Source organism: Embiotoca jacksoni, unplaced genomic scaffold (assembly GCF_022577435.1).
Source record: "Embiotoca jacksoni isolate LCO1_2020_lvr unplaced genomic scaffold, fEmbJac1.0.p SCAF_9, whole genome shotgun sequence".
Taxonomy (NCBI): Eukaryota; Metazoa; Chordata; class Actinopteri; family Embiotocidae; genus Embiotoca; species Embiotoca jacksoni.
In genome coordinates this window covers 12,067,523-12,090,768 of record NW_027185447.1, presented here as the reverse complement: position 1 = coordinate 12,090,768, position 23,246 = coordinate 12,067,523, and the positions used below count along the sequence as shown (strand labels likewise).

The following is a 23,246-nucleotide window of genomic DNA, read 5'->3' as shown; positions in this document are numbered from 1 at the left end:
AGCATAATGGCTCCTGAGACACTTTCTGTATTGTCAAATATAGGGCAAGATGTGGGCATGAGAGAAAGAGATATTTCAAGTGTAAAAATACCAAAAATTGATAGTATCTAGAATTCTGCGATGTACCAACCGTCGGTCCGATGGAAATGAATGGCGTCTTTGTTTTGACTCTCAGGCTTGTTCCAGAGTCCACAGAGAAAAAGAACAACAACAGAGAGAATTAAATGTTGCAAAATGATGCCAGTCCCTTTATTCACACTGATTCATAAACATGTGTAAAGCAAAGAGCGTCTATTTAAAATGACAGGTATGTTTGTTAGTTTTTTTTATTGTATCCCATTATGTGGCACAAAAACTTTGAGACACTTCAAAACACAAATGTTCCATTTTATGAATTATCTCAAGTCTAATTTACTTGTGTGTACTATGTGTGTTAAACTGTATTGGTCATACCCATGTGATATAGCACTCTAAATGGCTTTTTGACTGTTTCTGAAGTCAGCAATGGACAAATTATGAGGGTGACTAATGAAACACTGAATTACACATCCTAATAGTTTCAATAGATCTTTTCTCCCCAATTACCTCATCGAGGAATCAGACATGGAAACATCGTTATCTTCAACAGGCTCTGATGGCCTTCTTTTTTTTTTACTAAAACAAAATACAAATAGTTCTTCTACATTAATACACTTTCCCTTGTATAGATAGATAGATAGATAGATAGATAGATAGATAGATAGATAGATAGATAGATAGATAGATAGATAGATAGATAGATAGATAGATAGATAGATAGATAGATACTTTATTAGGTTAGGTTAGGTTAGGTTAGGTAGGTTAGGTAGTTACTTTATTAATCCCCGAGGGGAAATTTTTTTCGCTACAGCAGCATACAGAAGCAATAAGATAATAATAGAACAATAGAAAAGCAATAAAATAGCAGTAAAATAGCAGTAAAAATATAAAATATAAATATAAAATGCACAGTATATACAGTACAGTATATATCTATATATATTATATACAAACAACCAAGAAACACAGTCAACAGTATTATTGTTATGTGATGTATTTTGCCAGAGGTGAGTTATTGTACAGTCTAATTGCGGTCGGCAGGAATGATCTCCTGTATCTGTCCTTGTGACGGCGGAGCTAGAGGAATCTTTTGGAGAAAGTGCTCCACTGTCCCTGCAGCAGGTGGTGGAGAGGGTGGTCAGGATTATCCAATATGGATAATAGTTTGTTCAGCATCCTCCTCTCCACCACCTTTTCCAGACTATCCAGATTGTAGCCGATGATGGAGCCAGCCTTCTTAACCAGTTTGTTAAATCTGTTGGTGTCACCGGCTCCAATGCTGCTCCCCCAGCAGACCACAGCGAAGTACAATAGACACAACAGACTGGTAGAACATCTCCAACATCTTGCTGCACACATTGAAGGATTGAAGTTTCCTCAAGAAAAAGAGTCGACTCATCCCCTTTTTGTAGACAGCGTTGATGTTGGTCTTCCAGTTCAGTCTGTTGTCGATGGACACACCCAGGTACTTGTACTCCTCAACCATGTCCACCTCCTCTCCCAGAACTCTCAGCGGTTGTGGAGCCGTCGTCTTCCTCCTGAAGTCGACCACCATCTCTCTGGTCTTGGCCATGTTCAGGAGCAGGTAATTTCTTCCCGCCCACTCTACAAAGTCCTCCACTACTGCCAAGGGGAAATTTTTTGTATCATATGATACGCAGACAATCAAGGAGATGTCTTACAAATATAATTGAACCTAATATGACAAACACACAGTCTGTAATTAAGTGTGCAGGTTCCTAATTAATGATGTATAAAAGAGGTTTATTATGGTCAGCTGGTAAACATCTTGTCGTGTACATACAAAGGTTACCATGCTACCACAGCACCCCCTGCAGGTACAGCTTTGACACTTCATTTCAAGAGTGAGCACTGAATGTGTGTACTTTCTTCTTTTGTTGTCTTTTTGATTGTTTGTGCAAAGAAAGGGTAGATTTCATCAAAATAATATTAGAGTACATGTTATATGAAATAATTTGAATATTGCACTGTTCAAATAAACTTTACACATTAATGCATTATCAAATTTAGGTAGAGAGGGATACCAAATTGATTGTGTTTACATGTTAGCATGTTCAAATAAAAAGTACAATTGGATGCACGTGTTTTCTGTGTCATATAATATATTTATTTTACAAAGCAAGGCGATAATGCTAATTATTTGTAAAATGACTGCTTGCAAAAACTGGAATTCAAACTGCAATACAAATGTTTTTTGTGTGAACACAAACAACCTTCAATATTTGTCTAGTTTATGAGAATAAGTCCCATCGTCTGTTTTGCGATTATGTTGAGAATGCCCCAAAAAAATTTAAGTTCTGATGATTATTTATCTGGTTGAAAATGTATGCCTTCTTTCTTTCACAGTTTTCCTTGTCCCTTAATGTTAGTGTTCACCCAGATCACAGTTATACATACATTGATTCACAGCAAAATAAAAAGCTCCATGAAAAGTTTTTCTAACAATTCATCTTATAGTGCACTTTGTTCAACCTGTACAGGCATTATTTTTGGCAGCTGAAACCACAAGATTAATACACCACAATCTCCTAATCATTCTGTTGGTATTGCAGTACCTAGAACATTTTGATATGTTTTTTTTTTTTTTCTATCTCACAGGAGCACCCATTGGAAGAGGCTGTGGTGAAACCCGATCAGGAGAAACCTCAAAATGGTCCTGACTGAACTCATTTATGGGACTTGTGTCTGGATAGTCCCCATCTTGAGGTGGAGTGTGCTGCGGGGTCCCGGCAGCGTCAACCTGCTGTTTCCTGATGTCTTGTGGGAGTTTCAGAAACCTGAGAAAAGCAGAAATGAATATGCATGTTGTTGTGTGGTGAAGACAGAAGTGAATGACACAGAGAAATGAACAAACCTGAAGAGGAGTTTTTGTCCTCGCTCTTTTTTGATGATGTTGAGCTTGTAGTAGTGCCGCAAAGCACGGGACATTTTCTCATAGGTCATATTGTTCCGATTCTGTGAAAAGAGAAATGATACGTGACTAAATATGCTCCCATGTCCTCTGGTTTTGCTGATTTCTCCTTTGTCCTGCGTGTTCATTTTCCCCATCAGATAAAACACACAGATGTGGGAACTTACCTTGTGGTTTCCCCAGAGACGAGCCAGTCCATTTGGGTCGACCACCCTAAATACCAGGCTGTCCTGGTCTTCCCAGCGAATGTATTCTTGGTAACGATCATCACACAGCAACTGATATACGTAGTCCCACAGCAGTCTGCACTCTGGCCATGAAGAGTACAGCAATAACACACATGTTGACAAAACTTCATCAGATGTAGGTATTTAAGGCTTTATGCAGAAGTCATAATGCAAAGGATTAATTGTTATAATCTTTTTTAAATATAACCCCATCTCAAAGCCATGGTTATATTTAAGCACGTGCATTTGTAAGCTTGGCTCTAAAGTTCCTTTGAGCAATATGTTTCAGGTAACAAGAAAATATAATGACTATATGGCTGACTAGTTGTATCTAAGAGCCACTTTGAGTTTATTGCTTTATGATTTTTTTTTTTTAGTTTGTGTTGATCTTTGCCTCACAAACAAAACCAAAGTAAAACAGAGGACCGCCAAAGAGATGCAAATATTTATTTTCAGATACCAAAACCAGGTCTACATTAAGAGTGGTTATTTGAAAGTTGGACTTCAAATTCTAGTTGCAAGGAAGTAGACTTTAACTATGTATATGTTATGGTTGGGTCTGTTGAAAAGGCATTTGTTTTTCTTTAGTTTCTGTGTAAGTAGCAAATCTGGTAGAAGATGTATGTAACAATACCTGGGATGTGACCGTTGGCTTTGTGCAGTGGATTCCTTGGCTTCTCTCGACTGCACAGGTTGAGAGGCTCCTGGTTGATTCTCTCTGTTCGGGGTGAGGCAGCTGCTGATCCATCTAGAAGAGACAGAAAGAAAGATACAGAAAGCAACAAAGAATAGAATAATAAAAAATAAAATAATTAAAACTGCAGGACACTGTCTTTCTATTATAGCCGTTTGTTATACCCACTTTTAAGAGTGAGTGGGGCAGAGTAAGTGTAAAAATTGGGGCTATCTGTGCAGGGTGAATTGGGCTCTGGCTGGCAGCCCACTGTGGTCATGACAACTAGTGAAACTACAGTGGTGAAGGCAGAGGAAACTGTGAGAAAGAAATTTGAGGAAATACAAAATGCTAAACTGAAAGCAAAAGTACTTTTAGGGCAGCCTCAACATTTTATATAAACAGGTTTACAAAAGGGTAATGTAATGTTTAACCTGAGGCAATTTTACGACTTGCTTTGAGGGCACAGAACAAAGTCATTGTTCTGACTCTGGAGTTGTAAGATCACTAGTATCCAGGAAAACACAACTCACTAGCAAACATCTCACTTTCTATAATGGAAAGTAACTTTCTTTAAGGAAGAGACATAAGAGTAATGTGCATGTTTTTAGTGTACCATGGCTCAGTTGTATGGTTATTGTACTTCATTATTTCTATTTACTGCAATGTTGTGCTTTTTGCTACTACACATTTAACCAATGTATGTCGTTGTAATGAATGAACAAATGAATGAACTTTTCACAAAACATAGCACATTCAAATGATGCATTCTAATCATCTAAACTCCCCAACATCACAAACATGTTATGTAGTGTGGTGAGATTCCACAACATCCATACCACCACGTCACTTCTCCTGTGAAGAAAACTATAGGAAAAGAAAAATATGTGGCTTATAAATTTTGGGATAAGAGGTTGATGGACGTCCATACTAATACAATAAAAAAAAATTAAAAAAAAAAAAAAAAAAAAGAAGGAGAGCACATTCCTGCATGTTGTGTTTGGACTTGTGGCTGATCAGGAAGTATTCACATCCACAGTCTAACCAGGATATTTTATTTAATATGTAACTAATAATTAACTAAGTGTGGACACTCTATGTAGTGTATGTGTGTGCTCCTTGTAGGGCTGTGCACTATGTAGCACAACACGGTGCATGATGTACAATATATGTGTGGTAATGTATGTAGTTTGTTGCAGATACTGCTAGGCTGGTATATTTCTAAAGGTGTCTGTCTAAATCTGTATCATTTAAAATTTTTCCTCTGCTGTTTTTTTTTATTATTATTTCGAGAGATACTCTTTCATGTTTTCATGCAGAGTGGACTGTTGTTACAGTCTATTGTCTGGTCTCCCCAAAAAGAAAACTGAGGAACCTTCAGAGTACTGCTCAAAAAGTTCCAACAAGAATCAGAACAACTGTACACATTTCTCGTATGCTAATCTCTACAGTGGCTTCCATTTTTTTATGAAATAGATTTTCAAGTATTGCAGATGATCTGTACTTAACAACATAGGGTCTGAATACATTTCTATTGTGCTAAAAACAAATGAAAGCCAACGAAGTGATCGGGCCTCAAATCAGAACCAAATAGAGTGAAGTTGCTTTTGGCTATTATTCAGCACACAGACTGAACCAGATGATGTTCAAAGTGCTCTGACATCTGTCTCTTTCAAATCTAAACTAAAACTTGCAGCTCTCCTTTGCCTTTGATTGATTGGTTTCTCTGCTGCACTTTTATTTCTTTGAATCTTCTTTTTTTTTTTTTCTTGGATTTGTTGAATGTTATTATTTCAAAAAAAATTTTTTTATCTTATTTGATTGTTTTATTTTTGGTTCCCTTTCATTGAATTTTTATATGATTTTCTAATGCAGTTTTTTGCCTTATGTAAAGTAATGTGAGCTACATCTATCCTTGAGAGGTGCTATACAAATAAGTTGCTTTAGTCAGAAACAAATTTATTTCCCTAGATGTGTCAACAGACCAATAAAGCAGCATATGTTAAAAAATTTACTCCTTGATGTTACTGACCTGGGATATCATTGACGGTGACAGTCTGTGGCTCTTTGACAGTGTGAGTGGGTGTTTGGCAGCTGACCGGATCCTGACTGTGTCCAGTTGTCACAAAGGGAGATGTATTCGGCTGGTTACAGACAACACTCCTCCTTTGTTGTTTCACACACTGAAGGATCTCATACAGAACATCACCTGTCGAAAACGAACGACGCATATGAAAAAAGAGACACTAAACCAGTCAGCATGCTCATTTCACACACTCAATTCTACCTGAGCTGGGGCAGCGGAGTCTGAAATCTTCTTTCGTGAGAAGGCACAGGGCTCTGCCGTTCATCTCAAAGTGTCCCTTCTCTGGCCGCCGCAGTGAGTACTCCCTCTGAGCCCAGTGAAGCCAGTGGGCAACGTCATCCTTGTCCCAAAGAGAGGGGTTTATTCCTAGGAAAACACATAGGCTACATTAAGATCTGTTGCTTAAACATATATGAGGTCGTATTGAGGGCTGCATCTGTATTGCTGCATGTTATTTGTGGTGGAAACTGCACGAAACATAAGTCAAACAGAGGAGAGAATGTGACTCACTTAACCGTCCAGGTAGATGCCACAGGTCCTCTGGACTGGGAGGACTGACCAGAGGAACCTGGGAGTGCTGCAGGCTGGGAGGAACGGTGGCTTGCCCTACACGCATTATGGATGAAGGACTATTTGTTCTGTTTTCTTGCTACAAAACATCCACACACATACAACACACATACACACACTTCAGTTTGTGGCAGTGTTGACACAGCAATGAAGAGCAAAGGCAACTTAAACCACAGCAACTGGCAATGGCCCAAAATGTAAAGATCCTAATTTCCCAAAACTTATTTTTAAAATCGTAGCTTCTCCTCTGTTTGCTTTTTAAAACAACTGCTGAAGATTTTGCTCCGAGGAGCGACTTACCTTGATCAAAGGTGACGGGGAAATGCTCTCCATTGAAGTGCCCTTTATATTTTCGACTGCACAAAAAACAGGATGATTTCCTCCGAAGCAAACTTACAATTCGTCCAATAAATGATACAAACTTCAGGTCATACCTCCCCGATCTCCATTTTTAATGCAGAAGTTTGAACATTTCTCTTGAAGAAATACGAACTATTTTCACATTCGATCCTTCCGGGAAATGAAAACGAAAGAAGCGTAATCCTCGCAGGGGGTGTGTGTGTGTGTGTGTGTGTGTGTGTGTGTGTGCGTGTGTGTGCGTGTGTGCGTGTGTGCGCGCAAAATAGGGCGATTGGAAGCAACGGAAGAGCACATTTACTATTTAAGAACTGTCGTTGGGACAAAAGAAAGGACAGTTGCAGGAAGTGAGCGATTAAAAAGCTGTGGGAGTGTGAAAAAGTGAGTGAATCCACCAAAAGTAAGGCGCGCGTGCGCCGATAAAACATAAATAGCCTTTCCTCGGAGCTCCTCTTCCTCCTCCTCTTACCAGGAAGACCAAACAGACCATTGCGGGTAAGAGTAAATAGACTTGATAAGAATGTAAGTGAAGATCTTATCCAGGCAAGTAGCACTACAGAACACTCAACGGTACAGTCACATTGGTGGGGAATTAAGTTTACTGCAATACGTGTTGCGACATGGTCAGCATACCTGCTGGAATATTACGGGAGTTATTTTAAGAATAAGATCCCTCTAACTGGAGAAAAAACGTGGCCTACTTTACTTTATTTATGTAAACGCCTATACCAGTAGGCTGCTGCTATCGCATCGTAATGCCACCTTCATCTTGTCAATTAAATAATAATAGATTAGTGATAGTAGGCTAATAAAAAAAATCATAATCGCTTCTACCAGGCTTTTTGGTCATACGGTAAATTAAGTATTTCATTTTTGTTTCATAATGTAAAAATCATTAAATTTCAATTACACAAAAGCCGTAGTCAGGGTTGCCGCCAACATTTTCTCATCACATGTTCACTTTTTGATCCTTGTCATCCCCAAACTGACAGGGGTCACCCAGCTTTTAGCCGACTCTATAAAAGTGCCCGCATGTCTTTCTGACGTATTTCTCCAGTGATGTGGACTGAAAAAGTGGGGAAACAGTTGGGCCGCCCAACACGATCAGTGGCAGGCTGGCTGGTCAGCAAGCTGTTCACAGTTCGCAACCAGGTCCTCGAGGAGAATGCTGTGCAACTGTGTGGGATCCAGCCTGGGGACACAGTGCTGGAGCTGGGTCACGGTCCCGGTCTGGGTCTGCAGTCGGCAGCCAAACTGCTCACAGAGCCCACAGGCAGGCTTATAGGGGTGGATTACTCAGACTACATGCATCAGGTGAGGTACGAATGCTTGAGGAGTAAAATAAAGCACTCAAATTGAAGTTTGTTTATTATATGCACATTTAGAGTTTGTTACAAAGTGTTACAAAGACTGTCTTAAAAATACAAAGCCCAAGAACACAGCATAACGTTTTTGTAGCTGTAACAAGCCGCCCTAACCAACCTAAACTGGCCACACGCTGCATAAATTTATGTAATTAGGACAAATTAGAAGAAACAACTGGCAAACAGGCAAACAAAAGCTCAGAATTGAAAAGCAACAAGTCTGCAACAAAAATGCGTTCGAAAAAGGAACAGTACTCACTTTTGTTACTCTTGATTATTAATTTTTGTCCTCTCTGACAGATGGCAAAGGAACGAATGAAGGAACTTTTGGTCGGTGGCAAAGTGACCCTACACCACTGCGATGTAGCAGCAATGCCTCTGGGAGGCAACACTGTGGATAAAGTCTTTCATTGTAACTGCTACTACTTCTGGCCTGACCTCAGGAAGGGAGCCACAGAGATACACCGGGTAATGAAACCAGGTAGGATATAATGTTGTAACAGTGAGATGGATTTGTCATCCAAATTTAAGCCTGCCACTACTTATCTTTTAGCCCTGCTGTACTGATCAGATGTCATGTTCCCCCTTTTGACCACATCCAGGAGGCCTGATGGTGACCACACTGAGGCTTTCCCATGTTGCCACTTTGGCAGCAAAGCGAGTGATGCCAGGAGAGAACTGGCGTCCAGAGGCCTACATGGCAGCTCTGAAAGACTCGGGCTTCACTGATGTCAGAATGGAAGACAAACAGCATAAACACCTTACTTTTCAGGCAATCTTTGCCACTGCCCTAAAATGAGATTTTGTGTATTCTTCCCTACAGCTGTGATTGTGAGGTTTTATATTTTTATATATTTTAGAAAACATTTCATAACTCTGCAGATTCTGATTTTTTTTTTTTACAGTTTTGGAAAAGGACAAAAACAAAATATAAATAAAAAGATGTTCCGTTGGAGGACACAGTCAATGATGCAAAGGCTGACACTATTCATTCCCTCCAAATTTCAATACAGTAACTGTTGTATTTCACACAGTCTAATGGAGTTGTTTTGAAGGACCATGTCAACTCTAAGGTCATCTTACTGTTGGGAGAACACAGGTGTCTTTCCACCCTCACACGGCAATCTTGTAAATTCTACAAAAGGTGAACGTGCAGTTATGAAAACATTCATGCAGCACCGCACAAACAGTGATCCATTTCATTTCCCCCAGTCTCCTTTATATTGGCAAAGGGATGTTTGGCAGAAACAAATTTGACCTGTTCTCTTCTCTAAATCTCTGGATTATGGTGGACAGAGAATCTGCTGGCGTTCTGCTTCCCTCACTGTCTTTCCATGAACAAGAACATAATTACAGTAGATATTTCATAAGCAATTGCTCTTCCTTGCCCCACCTCCTCTTCCTCCACGTAAACCGCCTCCTACTTTTCCTCTTGTTGATATGAACAACCTGTGCACTGGGACCTGATTTGTATTGGTTTTTGCAACAAGTGTGATCAGTTTCGAGTCATTGTGTTTAAACTCTGACACTTCTGCTTTTAATTGTGTTCAACTTTTGCTACCTGTGGTCACCATTATGCACCACAAGTGCATCACAGTGAAAAATATGCTTTAGTGAGTGAGTGTGTTTTGAGTTTTGCAAAAAGACTCGATGAGATCTGCAAATTGTGTCTAACTAGGTGAAAATAGTTTATGGTTCAGCCAAAAGAGTTTGTGATTCAATAAATGGATTCACGCTGCTAAGTGTTTGGTTTAGACTAGAGAATGGAGATTAGTGTTTCAGCGATTCCGAAAAAAACTAGAACCAAAGAAGAAGAAGAGGAAGAGGAAGTGACGTATGCAGGCGGTGTTGATGACGTAGGAAGAGGGAAATCCAAAACACGTCGATGTGTTTTGAGATGTTGTGAAGTTGCATTTTAAACTCGACAGCTATTATAAAGTGGACGACAGCTGGCACAAAGTAAGTGAATGGGATTTAATATTCAGTAAACTATCTTAATTTAACTTTACGGCGGTTACTGGATTAATGTTAGCAGACAAACCCGTCAGCTCCGTAGCGTTTGTGTCCAACACGAAGGCAGCTAACGTTAAACGAGGTAACCCATTAAATATATCGTAAGAATAAACACAAGTGTCAACAAGCGAGTTGAGAAAGATTTGCATCTGTTTCAGAAGAACTTGTCAATATCGAGGCTGCTGTCCGTCCCCAGTTTGGGCCTCATGGAGCATTTGAATGTAACGCTAAAGCGATGACGTGTACAGCGTGGGACCAGAAGCACCTGTTTTCACCAATATCACTTTTCATGAAGCACAAATCGAGTCACTGTGGTCCTTTCTCTGCTATGCAGAATGCAGAAAGCTTCTCGTTTGAAGCGTGAACTTCAGATGCTGAGCACCGAGCCTCCCCCCGGGATAACGTGCTGGCAGACCGAGGAGGAACGGATAGACGAGCTCCGGGCTCGTAAGTATTACGTCACTAGGTTTAAAACAACCAACCTACTTTTCCCCCGATCAAAGTATCAGGATGTCCCACCGGTGATTGATTCAATCTTAACCGGAATGACGGAGATCATCAAAAACATTCCTGTTTCAGAATTGTAAATTGTGCAATACCTGATATGTATAATATATACATTATGTGCATAATATGTTACACATTCAGGATGCTAAGTCAACTTTGTGGTTACTTTGAAGACTATTTTATTCATTATTATTTGTTTCCATCCTATTTATATCAATGATATGTGGCTAAATAACAGAAGCACCTGTTCATATAATGAAATACAGTTCATCTGCTCCACAAACACATCCTCCAAAGTGATCATACAGTGAAATGAACACCTCTTTAGAGCAAAGACTGAACATTGTAACCTGTAATCATACAGGTAAGACTTCCTGCAGAACTGGTATCAGTTTTAGCAAATTGTACGCAATGAACAGGCAATTAAGTAAACATTCAAAGTCTACTCGTCAGGTAATAACAGATTGTATCACTATTACCAAAAGGACTGCAGTCCTTTGCAATGCTACCATACTGTACGCATAGATTACACACTGCATAGATTACAGTTTACTCTATCTGAAGTTGTTATTATTAAGAAAATGAATACTCTGTGGGGGCCAGACTCCCTGTTGCGAGACTCTGTGTTCTTGTTATCGTTGAAGATACTTCCCTATAACCCTGGCTATGTATTTTGGGTTGTTGTCATGCACTGTAGAATTAATTTTGGACCAAACCTTTTTTATTTTTTTTTTTATAAAGAATTTAATCATTACCACTTTTTACTGCATTACAGTGTTCTACTGTGCAACCCCCCATTTGGTTGTTGTAATGTAAAACAAACAAACAAAAAACATTTAATCACATCAGACCACTGCCAACCATGTTTTATTCTCATGAACATACGGCATGTAGCATATCACAAATGAAATGTCTGTTTTGTCTCTTAATAAGGCTTTTTTTTTTTTGCTTCTTCCCCCTTGTTTGCAGAGATTTTGGGTGGAACAGGAACTCCGTATGAAGGTGGACTCTTCTCCTTGGAGGTCAAGATTCCAGAGAGGTACCCTCTCGCTGAAGTTTAACATTGATGGTTTTCTCTCTACCAGTTACCAGATACAAGTCTGACTCCTTACTGCACCTGAGTACAATTGACGTGATTTTTTTTTCCCCCCCCATAGGTACCCATTTGAGCCTCCCAATATACGATTCTTGACTCCAATCTACCACCCAAACATTGACAGTTCAGGACGTATCTGCCACGATGCTCTCAAACTCCCCCCAAAGGTTGTGTTCAAGCACAAAACAACCTTTTTAGTTTTTGTTTTTTGGGGGGTCTGTGGCCAAAGAAATGAGGATATATAAAAGGTTCCATAAATTAGATCTAATATTTCCTGCTTTTTATTTTATTTCAGGGTGCCTGGAAGCCGTCTCTAAACATCTCCACAGTCCTCACTTCCATTCAGCTGCTCATGGCTGAGCCCAATCCAGATGACCCACTTATGGCTGATATAGTGAGTCATATGTCATCTTTTCTCCCTCACAGATCTATCTGTTTGAGTTGCATAACGTAGATGCACAATCACACTGTGGCAGTTTAGTTTGTTTTTAATGAATTTTGTAATACCATTATGTATGTGGGACAATAGATCTTCATCAAAAACAGTTTTTGGAACTTTAGAATGACTGAAAAATAAATGCTTAAAGTTGATTAAAATATGCACTTGGAAAAAATTCAGTAGTCTTTCCATTGTGACTTTTTTTATTTGAAGTCCAGATGTTTGCTAAATGGCAGAATAACTTGTGTAGATAATAGTCTGAGACACCTTAGAACCTTTGTCACAAAAAAAAAATCAGCCTCCTGGCAGTATTAAAATGTCAGTAGACAGGATGTAGCATATAACAGTAAATTATTGTAGAAGCCACCCTAGTTGCTGTAACAAGATGCTTACTTTGTTGACGTAGTCTTCAGAATTCAAGTACAACAAGCCCCTTTTCATGGAGAAGGCCAGGAAGTGGACACAGGAACATGCTGTTCAGAAGAACACTGTAAGTTTTCTTCTTTAAGCTTTTTAATTTTCTGTGCACTGATTTCTAGGAAAGGCTGCATCATTCTTTGTTTGTGACATGATTATTGTGGCTTACTCCACAGCACTATGCTTTCTGTCATCGTAATAGTTCTGTGCAGTTGCTCTTTTGACCCACAAGGTTGTGCTGCGCTCCTTCGATTTGAATTTTGTCTCCTAATTCAGCGCTCACTTGCAACAAAGTAATGCAACATGTGTGTTACATTTAAATGGGACTTCCACATTTCATACTTTTAGAATCTGGAGAAGTGCCGGTATGTTGTGCCAACAGAGTTTCTCTCTGTCTTTGTTCAGGGAGTTGTAGAGGGCAACGAGGACAATACTCCAGACCAGAAAGCATCGTCCCGAAAAAGAGACGCGCTCGGTGCACAGCAGAAAGGAGAAGAGCCAGCGAAGAGAACGTGTGTGTAGTTTCCACCTCCCTCATTAGAGCCACATGTATCTCATCTCATGAAGCACTAAGCCTTATACACCTGTCAACTTTTAAATAGTTTTCATTTAGTAATTAACCATCTTCCATTTATGATCTACAAAAGTGGAAAGATGAATATACAGATCTGCAGTTTTATATGTGTACTGTCTATATTAGTCTTTTGATATTAAAGTTTAATGTTATCAACGTCTTACATACAAGGCCTTGACTTACTGTGCTGTATGCGTGTTTCAACATAGTAATCCGCATACTTGATGTATATATTCAGAATAAAGATGATGATTTTATTCAAACACATGTTTACCAGTTGCATACAAAGTATGTACATCCTAAATAGTACAAGTTTTTTTTTGTTGTTTTTTTTTTTTTTTTTTACAAACTAAGGATTTATTTCTTAATATATAAAATTATATATTTGCTGTATATAAAAAGAGAGACAAACATCATAAGGCTGTAGTGAGTCAATACCATGCTAGTTCAGAGGTAGTTACATTGTATGTACACATCGCTAGCCTACTCTAAAGTCTGTAGAAAGATAGCTACATCCCATTACGTCTGTATGAGTGCTTGCCTCTTGTTGGGCAGAGTTGCATATTTGAGACCAAACCATGTAAACCATATAAAACTATATTTGTGGCCCACTTCCTGTTGCATTTTGCAGCTACATAAAGCATAACATTCTTATAAAAGCTATTGTGTTACACAGTTGTAGAGTAGTATATCTGACAATGAAATGTCTATGGATGAAAAATGTTAGCTTACACTGGTAAAATGGCCTGGTGTGTCTGACAATTAGTCCCTTTTTTAAAACAGACTTTAGCAATAGGTATATTTAAAAACAAATAATAACGCCACTTAAAATATTACCAAACAATCTTCTAAGTTGCAAACTTGTAAGTTGCACTTCTTATGATCACATTTCAGTATAAACATTTACACGTAAAATTCTACTTATGCTACCTAAATCCCCCTCCCCCCCCGGCTAAAACCACTGATTTGTCTGATGCTTTGATTTTTCTGTGTAGTTAACAGCTTTTATTTTGAAATGTCCTGTAACTTTTTCTCTTTGTCGTTCCAAGTCCATGATTGACACAGTCCACTGGATAGTGTCTGAAATTGTCCTTTAGTTCAACAGTAATGGCATTTCCTTAAATAGTCTTTTCTGTGAAAGGAACTTTTAGTTCCACCCTCCATTTTCAGAGGCTCTTTGTTGTTTTCTCATCAACTTCTCTATAGTCCTCAACAGTTTGTGTTTTGACTCATTCTGAGGACCTTAAATATGAATAACCCAGAGGTGGTCTTGCTGCTGCAGTATGATGATGGTCCTTGAAAGTCCATAATGTCCCAGCTTTCAGACAGCTAGCTTGGAGGCTCGTGGGTGAGAGATGAGAGAAGGAGCCACGGTAGCGTGATAGAGAGGGCAGGTGTTGTGATCCACCTTTTGATCCAAACTCTCGAGACATTCATCGTCGCTCAGGCGCCGTCATTCTGTCGCCCTTTCTCTATCTCTGGCAGTGGGAGTGGGTATTTGGCAAGGGATGAGAGGAACAGAGGAAGTGGAGGAGCAATGGGAAAATCTGATTGGATCCAGGTGGGGTTGGGGAGATGACCCCCCACTGTACATGGCATCAGCATCAGTCAGTGACACCTGTGTTGACGAATCGGAGCAAGAGCTCTTCTCTGTCTCCACAGAAACTAGTGAGTCTAGGGTGCGGTCCCGGCGTAGCTGTGGACGTGCTTTGGGGCGAGGCCAGAAGAAAAAGTGAGCGTGGTCTCGTGTGAAAAGGAGGAAGAGGAGAGGGTTGAGGCAGGCGGGCAAGGGCTGCAGCAGCAGAAGGACCGATTTTAGCACCTCCTCGCCCAGAGAGAGGAGACCCAGAAGGGAACAAAGGGAGAGGAAAGCTACCGGTACGTAGAGGAGGCCATTGGTGAATATTAACCAGGCAACGTGTTTAATCATAGCGCAGTCCCACAGGCCCTCACACTCCCCCCTTAGTAACTCCCAGTAAAGGCGGATGTATGAACCTGTGACTATAAGCAAGCACAGGGTGTTCATCATAATAAGTGCTAAGGGAAAGCCCAGGGAGGATGGCGGTCGAGAGGAAGGGGGCGGCAAAGGCGAGGGCAGGCAGAAAGGCGAGGACCCATACTCCCCGACTCCAACCAGCGGGAGAGAAGCCAGTGTGAGGGAAAGAGTGAGGCAGAAAAGTGCACATGTGCGCACACTCCTAAGGGATGGGGATTTCCCGTAGGCGCGGGCGCACGTCACGCTCACGCCGCACTGCACTGCTGCAAGAGTCAGCAGCAACACACTCGCCTCAGACGCAAACACCCAGACCCACCCCGTCGCCTGACAACCAGGACCCCCCTCCCAGCGGGCTCCGTAGTGGCCGAATTCTCCCAGCGTGAGCGCGTCCACAAGGGACAGGGTGCATGTGCACACACCCGTCAGCAGATTGGTAGCACCCATGCAAGCCACAGTGAAGCGAAGTGGCGACAAGTAGCCGGGCGAGCCAAAGAGGGACAGAAGCAGGATGGAGTTCCCCAGCAGGGAAACCAGGGAGATGGACCACAGGCCGACACGAACCAGCCAGCTACCCAGCAGAGAGTCACAGGGACGGAAAGGACCTGCAAACACAACAAACGCACAACTCATTTGCTGAAAATCAACAAAGTGGCAATGAATGCCCTTACCACCTCACTAAAGGTGTAATATGCGTTACCTGGCGTGGGCGTGCACTGGACACTGGTCTGTAGTTTGGATTCTTCTATTTCTAGCTGGAACTCCTCCAGATCTGGGTCATCTGGAAGAAGGCATTGTTAGGGTCAAATTCAGAGGTTTAATTCTTTGGATCAAACTGTTGTACAAGGACTATCAGGCTTGTTTACGCTGCGTGTGAATACACAGTATATGGATGGTAGATAGCGTGTGCCATCAGCAGAGGGGAGTTTTTGTAATAATAATAAAGTGAGGTGATTTATCATTCCTTGGCAGTAGCAGAAAAAAAATATTTGTGGAAGACAAATGGCGCTTGCTATAAATTTTATTATTATGACATGTTTTATAACAATTCAAGTTAAATACATTTTCATCAGCAATATGTCACGGTATAATCATCTTTTGTTCTTACCTTTTGGTTGACCGAGCAATTGCTTATTTTCATCTCTACCTTTGTATGTTTATGTTTTCGATTTTAATGTTTTAATTTCAGCTTAATTTGTGAGGTTTATCTGTGATTATATTGTGTGCCAGCCAGAGGAATGCATGGCCAGGTCAACATGGAAGTCGAGGTGTGTGTCAGGTGCCAGGTAACTGTGGTTTCAGTGATACACTGAGCACAGACATATGGAGTTCAGATTACAACACAGGCGTGCACTATGTTTGTTGCATACTGTATATGTGCTTCCACAGATATCGGATGTTGTGTGCTGTCTTACAGTGTGTGTCTGCATGGATGGGGTACATGGCCACGGTCCTCTTGCGTAGGTCTTCGTTCGTGCTGCTCTGCTCGGTGTCCCACTGACTGGCTGGTTTGTAGCTTTCACAGGAGCCATAGACGCAGCACTGGTAGGCATAAGGCATCTCTATCACCCTGGAGCAAACAAATGGGAACGGCATGGATAAGAGACCGGGAAAATACACTATTGGTTGGTATGAAACACAAGAAAGTAGTAACAAAACTGTAAGACATGATGCTCCTTTTGTTGTGAGCGTTGTCGACACGGCTTTTAAGTTCAATCTTGGACTGTTTCAAAGCAACTTCAGGTGCTTTTGTTTCTGTAGCACCTAAAGGATAGGTTGACGAGTCTTTTCAAGTCTGTCTTGAAACAGGCGGTTTGTAAATTGAAACACTTTTTGCTTGTACAAATTCCTTCTGTTCTTAATGGTTCGTCTTAATGTGATGGGGACAAAATCGACTGTTTATGTTTTAAGAAAAAGGGAATTTTGTACTAAAAAGACTTAATTTTGTAAGATCCTTTATTTTTAAACTGTAATAATAACTGTAATAAGGACTGGATTTTTACTTTAACTGGAAGCACATTAGGAAGAGACATGGTGAAAATGGCCCATGCAGACAGAGAGAATGTTCACACAAAAATAAAAAATATATTTTTTTTAACCTCTTCTTTAAGTACATACAGAAATTGATCTTTAGAGAAAATGTAGTAGAAACTGGAATACATTTGAAGTCGGGATCATGCCTTTGGTGCAGACATTTGCTGTACCTGAATAATGTTTTTGAAGCGGTTCCCTGCCTCCCTTGTGTTTTGGATGATGTTCTACAGTAATGCTGACATTGCAACTAGATCACATGCCAAAGTCTTTGAAACTCACTCTTCACTTTTACTTCACCGCACCTTTCCAGGCCTTCACGGATCTTTGTGACAAGAATGAACTTGCTGCTAACAAACGTTTCCTCATTGTAGAGAGTCAACTCAGAAATGGCTTGCAGGGATACACTGTAATTAGTCAATTGTCAGACTTTCGGTAAATTGATGATATTATTAGAAAATTGTGAGAGGAAGGATAATTTAAGGGATGGGAAGAGATGCATTGTTCATTACAGCCACGGGATATACACCTGGAACAGTTACGAGCCAGGTGTATATCCTTTATGTTACCGTCTCAAAGCAGTTTGTTTTGAGAAAGCGAAATATAAAACTTCATATTGGAGACTACATTAATTACGAAAGAGTTGACTGATTCTGATGGGTGTATTTATACGTTACCTCATGTTGGGGAAGTGATCAGGACTGAAGGCCTCATACAATTCTGTGTTCCCCCTCAGCTTGAGATGGGTGAGAACCCCCAAACCTGCAACTGGCAGTGAGCTGAGATGGTTGTCAGACAGGTCCCTATGAGATAAAGAAAGTGGTGGGTGTCAGATCAGGCCAAGCTCAAGTTTAAAAACTGGGTTTTTACTTGGGTGTATTGGGTAAATTGCTGAGGGTCATCCTTGGTAACAAAAATGCTTTGCATGTTAGATATTATAAACTGTTCAGACAAGGCTCTCTATTATGTTTCCCTCCAGACAATACTTCCTGTCAGATGTAAAGTATCTGCTTCTTTAGCTAGGCAAACACAGAATGAAGCAATTTTGTATTGGCACGACCTGAGATGAGACTACGGGCCACACAATAAATGCAGTTTAATGTTCTCTACATAAAGATAAAAGATTTTCTGCGGCACACTCAGCCAAGTATGAAGTGTTTGTGTAAGCCCAAGGCTCCGACACTCCGCTTAACCTTAATTAAAGATACACAAATTCAGCATTGCTTTTTGGGGGGAGAGGAGTGACACTGCTGAAGCACCAGACAAAATGTAGAAGAGTCTTGGTGTCTATGTTTACTCACAGTTTGATTAGAGAGTGAAGCCAGGCAAAGGCATCTGGGTGGATCCACTCAATCATGTTCCAGCTCAGATCACTGTCAGAAAAAAGAATCAAATTGGACAATTACACGCTGACTTTTGTAGGTCTCTGTTGCATGTCACCACTAGATGTCAGTAAGATGTCAAAAGTCTACACAGTTTGAGCCTCACTAATGCTTCCCAACCTTCTTGGCTTACAATTCCTTGAAATGAACCAGTGTCAATGTGTGACAACTCCTCATGCTATGAGTGATTTTCCCTCCACAGTTTGTTTCAGTTAAATATTTTCAGAGCCGCAAAGAGGTTAAACTATGTGCTATTTCACAAGCAAAAAAAGCAAAAAGATAAATACATTTTGTAGAGCAGAATTATGTTTTGTTTTAGTTTCCAGCTATCCAGTTAATGAAACCTAATATATCTTGTGATTCCTTGGTGGGGTCCTTAGCCAGAGGTTGGGAACCACTGATCCAGACAATGAATAAAAAAAATAATTGAACAGTTAGACTCACAGTGATCTTAGAGAGGTGAGCTGCTGGAAGATGCTTGACTCTATCCTCCTGATTTGATTATGCTGTAGCCCTCTGTTAGGAAAAAAAAAATATATAGGCTTACAATGCTAAAAGGCCAGAGGTGAACAGGGAAAATTTTTGATTCTGATTCATACTTTGTGTGTTTGATTGTTTTGGCTGTCAAAATACTCACATCTCTTGCAGTGCAGAGCAGTGGTAAAAGCTGGGCAGATCCTCTATTTGGTTGTAAGATAGTTCCCTACAACAGTACACAAAACAAACACACTCACACACAGCACACATAAACACAGTGACCAGCTGGGGATTTATAGTGTGGGAAATTATGGGGGTGACAGGATTATTTGGGAGCCGGCTCTGAAAGCAAGGCGATACAGCAGGACAATTTTTTATTTATTTATTTTTTTTCGGGGGTGGGGGGGTGATTGGATTTCATTGCGAAGCGATTATATGAGTGATTGCTTGGGGGCAAACCTCCCCACAGTTGAGTTTTTGTGTATCAGTATTTCTACCTCTCACTCTCCCCCCCCCACTCTGTGTATGTACTCACAGCACTCTGAGCCGAGGCAGCTGCTCACAGAGATCCAGAGGCAGAGCCGAGAGACCGGCCCGAGTCAGCGTCCTGTAGAGAAGAAGAGGATCCTCTGATCATTGTCGGAGTGCAAGCAAGCGAAAGGATCCCCACAGTCCTGTGAGTCTAACATGGTCAGACAGGCAGCTGTGTAGGTTTCAACAAACCTGTCACCAGCTGGCATAACTAGCCTACTCCTCCCTATCCTTCTGTGAGTCTCCTGTTCATGCCCTGTCTCTCCGAGAATCCTAAAACACACATGTTCTCTCGCTTTTTCTTTCAGCTGGCTGTATGTGTGTCTCTCCTGCTGAGTCTCATCCCTCCTCACTCTTCTCCTGTCATGTATGGCGATTCCTGGGATTGTTTCTCTTTCCTCAACCTCAGTGTCTTTTCACATTTCTTGTTACTGCATACAGTGAGGCCTTACTAAGTGAAATAATACCATGGTGTGTGTGTGTATGTGTGTGTGTGGTGGGTTGGGGGTAAGCGGGGGGCGGGGGGGGGGGGCATAAAGGAGACACTCACAAAATTTCCAGGCTGGTGGTTCCTTTGAGATCAGGGAACTCTCGAATCTGGGTTGCCCCGTTAAGTGAACTGCAGTCAAACAAGGAAAAAAGCATCAGACCGCTGTCTTCCTCTTTCTTTCCCTCTCTCTTTCCCTCACAGACACACACACGCACACACGCACGCACGCACACACGCACGCACACACGCACGCACGCACACACACACACACACACACGCGCACACAGGCACGCACACATGCACCCACCCACACACGCGTGTACACAGACTTTGTCTAACAGCTCATTTCAGCCATCAAACTCTTCCTCCAACATCAACACCGGCTGTTTTGGCTGTCTCACTAGACATCATAAGTCACACCATTCAACATGTTCTTACAACACACTCTCTCTTACCACATCAGCACACAGCACAGCAATACGCTAACACAACATCATTCAGTAGACCATTACACATGTCCACTCAACTCTCACTGCAAGGGACAGAGGATGATTTAAACAGGGTTTGGGCTAAGTCACTGGAATGGTTTCTACTGACCGCATACTTACAGCGTGTGCAACTTGGGTAAGAACTGGAAAGCGGATTTTCCCACAAACTGGATGGGGTTCTCGTAAAAATGTCTGCAAGAAAAAGGAGGAGAAAATGATTCAGACATACGCAGATGATTTGTTTTTGGAAATGAGTTGTCTTGTACATGATGTTGACATGAAATTTCAATTATGAGTTGATGTGATATGTGCAGAATGTAGCGTTAAGGATAAGCATTCAGCTCACATGGTTTGGAGCTGAGGGTTTCCCACAAAGGCCCTCTCGGGGATGGCTTTGATATTGTTGTTATGGAAGCCCCTGCAAATATAAAAACATACCGTTAGTCAGACAGTCTTATCAATATGTTTCTGATTTTGTGTGTGTATGTTTGGAGGAGCGACAGAGTGTGTTTGCGAGCGAGAGGCAAGTCATATGTCCTCATGTTGCACCTGCCACTGCACAGCTGAAAAACATTTTTGGATACATGAGATGTAAGCACGCACACATACGCTGTATCTGTGACACATATGCACGCTGCGGAACATCTGCTGAAGCAGAGGGAAAACATTGCTTTGTGTGTATGTGCGTGCGCATCTGTGTGTACGTGCAGGCAAGTGGCTGCGTGGGTGTGTAGCCACCACCTGCTTAGGGCGAGAGAGATTGTATCCGAGTGCCACATTAAAATCACTTAACGGGATTACTTGGGATAACGCAACCATGATAGTCATGTCGGGCAGGTGTGCTTTCGTGTATGCGCGTGCATTCACTCACAGTTCCTGAAGTTTGCTCAGTGTCCTGATGGCCACAGGGAACTCCTGCAGATCGTTGTAGTTTAAATCCCTGCAAGAGAAACAGAAAGATAAATAGTCATGATTAAATAATACATTAAAACATCAAGTCCAAGTCATGACAGAGGTTTTATGTCCCCGCGATGGAAATCATAATTCATCCAAATGTTGCATTCCACGTTTCTGTGTGTGAGAATGTCTGTCTGATTGAATGTGGCCATTTCCTCTCCGGTCAGAGAGGCTGACAGCTGTGGAGTGTGAAGTTTGGGTGTGACCTTTGACCTTTGCTGCTCTGAACTGATTATTTAGGTCTTTGTCTCATTAGTGTCCCAGAAAACACTGGATCAAAACAACCGTTGCTATAGCGGAGACGGTTCATGATGCAGTGTGGCAGGACGAGGAGTTTTTCTGTATTTCTTGTTTGCACACTGTACTGCAGATGTGTGTGTGTGTGCGTGCGTGCGTGCATGCGCATGGGAAAAGTATAGTGTACCCGTGTCTGCTTGTGTACAAGTATGCACTTTGCCATATTTAAATATATGCCAGGGCACTTGTGCACATATGTGCCTTCTTTGAAGATTTTCAGCCATCCAGATCAAAAGATATCTTCAAGTCCTGCTCAACTAGATTTACTTTTATTCTATTCAAATAGCCAAATGCCTTTGATGAAGTGCTTTGAGACATGTATGTATATGTTTGGGAGATGCCGTTGTGAAATGTTTGTCCGTCTGTCTCTGTTCTGTCTTGTTTGCATATGCTTTTGCGTTTTCCAGCAGGCCCCTAGACGGCTCCTCGCAGTAATGATTTTATAACACACACACGGGGTTGGGGAGGGTGGTGGTGATGCAGATGATCTCTCATATTTCTCATAAGCACGGCCGCTATTGAGAGATTAACCCCTCATACCAGCACAATCCCCACGTCAATGACACCTGTCATCTTATGCCGCTGAATCATCTGTCTCTCCCCACCACTGACGGCCCAAACACTTTAACACACACTATTCTGGTCCAGAGAGCTGCATCCCTCTTTTTCACATTCTCTAGTTTCCTTTCATCCCCTTAAGCACGGCTTCCCTGACTTACACCCTGTTCCCTCACATTTCCCAGCATGCACAATGGCTTTTAAGTTGAGTGTAAAGTTGGCCATGCGATTGCGCAGGCCGAGGTACTTGCCTATCTGCACACACTTCCATGTGCCCACACACATGCTCATAAAAGGGAACACATAATTTTTTACACTTCAACAGGTTGTTAAGCGGCATGCCAGAAATCGTGTTTTCATCAGACCACCATGAATTTTTGCAGGAGACACAGTTGCAATGGTCTCCATTTCTCTCGCTTTCTTTCCCCACCGCTTTCATAAGACCGTGTCAGTTCTCTGCGGTTTCCATGTCGGTGTGTGGCTAGGATCTCGTTATCAAAGCTACGGCACGTACTCGCAAAAAACTCTACCGTAGCCACACTGCGCTGTACTTGACCTGAGCACTGCTTAGCAATTACTTATACAAAACACAGAGGAATCTATTGACGATAATTCAAAATAATCAAGAGGATCTTTTCATCTTCACATTCCTGTCGTTTATTGTTGGTTGTGGTTTTGAGAAATGTTGAAGCACCTGCTGAAATTACCA

At 41.3% G+C, this 23,246-nt stretch overlaps 4 protein-coding genes across 6 annotated transcripts in view; 2 read left to right on the top strand and 2 right to left on the bottom strand.

Moving 5' to 3' along the window:
• Positions 1-2,156: 2,156 nt before the first annotated feature.
• Positions 2,157-7,184, bottom strand: etv7 (ETS variant transcription factor 7). The gene is made up of 8 exons (XM_069141347.1): positions 6,867-7,184; positions 6,507-6,645; positions 6,198-6,362; positions 5,943-6,119; positions 3,872-3,985; positions 3,178-3,320; positions 2,954-3,054; positions 2,157-2,876 (listed from the first exon to the last, which is right to left on the bottom strand). Exons 1-8 carry the CDS (start codon positions 6,897-6,899, stop codon positions 2,687-2,689), a joined length of 1,062 nt encoding a protein of 353 aa, XP_068997448.1. The 5' UTR covers positions 6,900-7,184; the 3' UTR covers positions 2,157-2,686.
• Positions 7,185-7,201: 17 nt separating this feature from the next.
• Positions 7,202-9,368, top strand: LOC138193357 (uncharacterized methyltransferase YdaC). Of its 3 annotated transcripts, none has more exons than XM_069141348.1 (4): positions 7,202-7,304; positions 7,981-8,237; positions 8,588-8,768; positions 8,890-9,368. In XM_069141348.1, coding segments are annotated over exons 1-4 (636 nt in total). In that variant the 5' UTR covers positions 7,202-7,303; the 3' UTR covers positions 9,087-9,368. The 3 variants fall into 3 exon arrangements, with proteins under 3 accessions (XP_068997449.1, XP_068997451.1, XP_068997450.1); XM_069141350.1 differs by having other exon boundaries at positions 7,248-7,418; positions 8,890-9,367; XM_069141349.1 differs by lacking the exon at positions 7,202-7,304 and adding an exon at positions 7,395-7,466 and having other exon boundaries at positions 8,890-9,367.
• Positions 9,369-10,080: 712 nt separating this feature from the next.
• Positions 10,081-13,596, top strand: ube2t (ubiquitin-conjugating enzyme E2T (putative)). Its single transcript, XM_069141605.1, has 7 exons — positions 10,081-10,246; positions 10,635-10,747; positions 11,777-11,846; positions 11,965-12,070; positions 12,199-12,297; positions 12,749-12,832; positions 13,165-13,596. Exons 2-7 carry the CDS (start codon positions 10,636-10,638, stop codon positions 13,279-13,281), a joined length of 588 nt encoding a protein of 195 aa, XP_068997706.1. The 5' UTR covers positions 10,081-10,246; position 10,635; the 3' UTR covers positions 13,282-13,596.
• Positions 13,597-13,601: 5 nt separating this feature from the next.
• Positions 13,602-23,246, bottom strand: part of LOC138193492 (leucine-rich repeat-containing G-protein coupled receptor 6) — a 38,112-nt gene continuing 28,467 nt past the window's right edge. The window contains exons 7-18 of the mRNA XM_069141598.1: positions 21,597-21,665; positions 21,072-21,143; positions 20,846-20,917; positions 20,298-20,366; positions 19,752-19,823; positions 19,377-19,442; positions 19,184-19,255; positions 18,659-18,730; positions 18,035-18,160; positions 16,742-16,896; positions 16,027-16,107; positions 13,602-15,931 (exon numbers count right to left, since the gene is read on the bottom strand). Coding sequence (XP_068997699.1) covers positions 14,787-15,931; positions 16,027-16,107; positions 16,742-16,896; positions 18,035-18,160; positions 18,659-18,730; positions 19,184-19,255; positions 19,377-19,442; positions 19,752-19,823; positions 20,298-20,366; positions 20,846-20,917; positions 21,072-21,143; positions 21,597-21,665 — 2,071 coding nt within the window. The 3' untranslated portion in view covers positions 13,602-14,786. The remainder of the gene's footprint in view (positions 15,932-16,026; positions 16,108-16,741; positions 16,897-18,034; positions 18,161-18,658; positions 18,731-19,183; positions 19,256-19,376; positions 19,443-19,751; positions 19,824-20,297; positions 20,367-20,845; positions 20,918-21,071; positions 21,144-21,596; positions 21,666-23,246) is intronic.

Bases quoted from the DNA above. Each gene is read 5' to 3' on its own strand.
- etv7 (XM_069141347.1), bottom strand. From the start codon at position 6,899: ATGGAGAGCATTTCCCCGTCACCTTTGATCAAG. The intron at 6,646-6,866 runs GTAAGTCGCTCC...GATGTTTTGTAG, and splicing joins CCCCGTCACCTTTGATCAAG to CAAGAAAACAGAACAAATAG. The intron at 3,986-5,942 runs GTCAGTAACATC...TGTCTCTTCTAG, and splicing joins CACCGTCAATGATATCCCAG to ATGGATCAGCAGCTGCCTCA.
- LOC138193357 (XM_069141348.1), top strand. The intron at 8,238-8,587 runs GTGAGGTACGAA...CCTCTCTGACAG, and splicing joins ACTCAGACTACATGCATCAG to ATGGCAAAGGAACGAATGAA. The intron at 8,769-8,889 runs GTAGGATATAAT...GACCACATCCAG, and splicing joins ACACCGGGTAATGAAACCAG to GAGGCCTGATGGTGACCACA.
- ube2t (XM_069141605.1), top strand. From the start codon at position 10,636: ATGCAGAAAGCTTCTCGTTTGAAGCGTGAACTTCAGATGCTGAGCACC. The intron at 11,847-11,964 runs GTACCCTCTCGC...CCCCCCCCATAG, and splicing joins GAGGTCAAGATTCCAGAGAG to GTACCCATTTGAGCCTCCCA. The intron at 12,298-12,748 runs GTGAGTCATATG...TTGTTGACGTAG, and splicing joins ACCCACTTATGGCTGATATA to TCTTCAGAATTCAAGTACAA.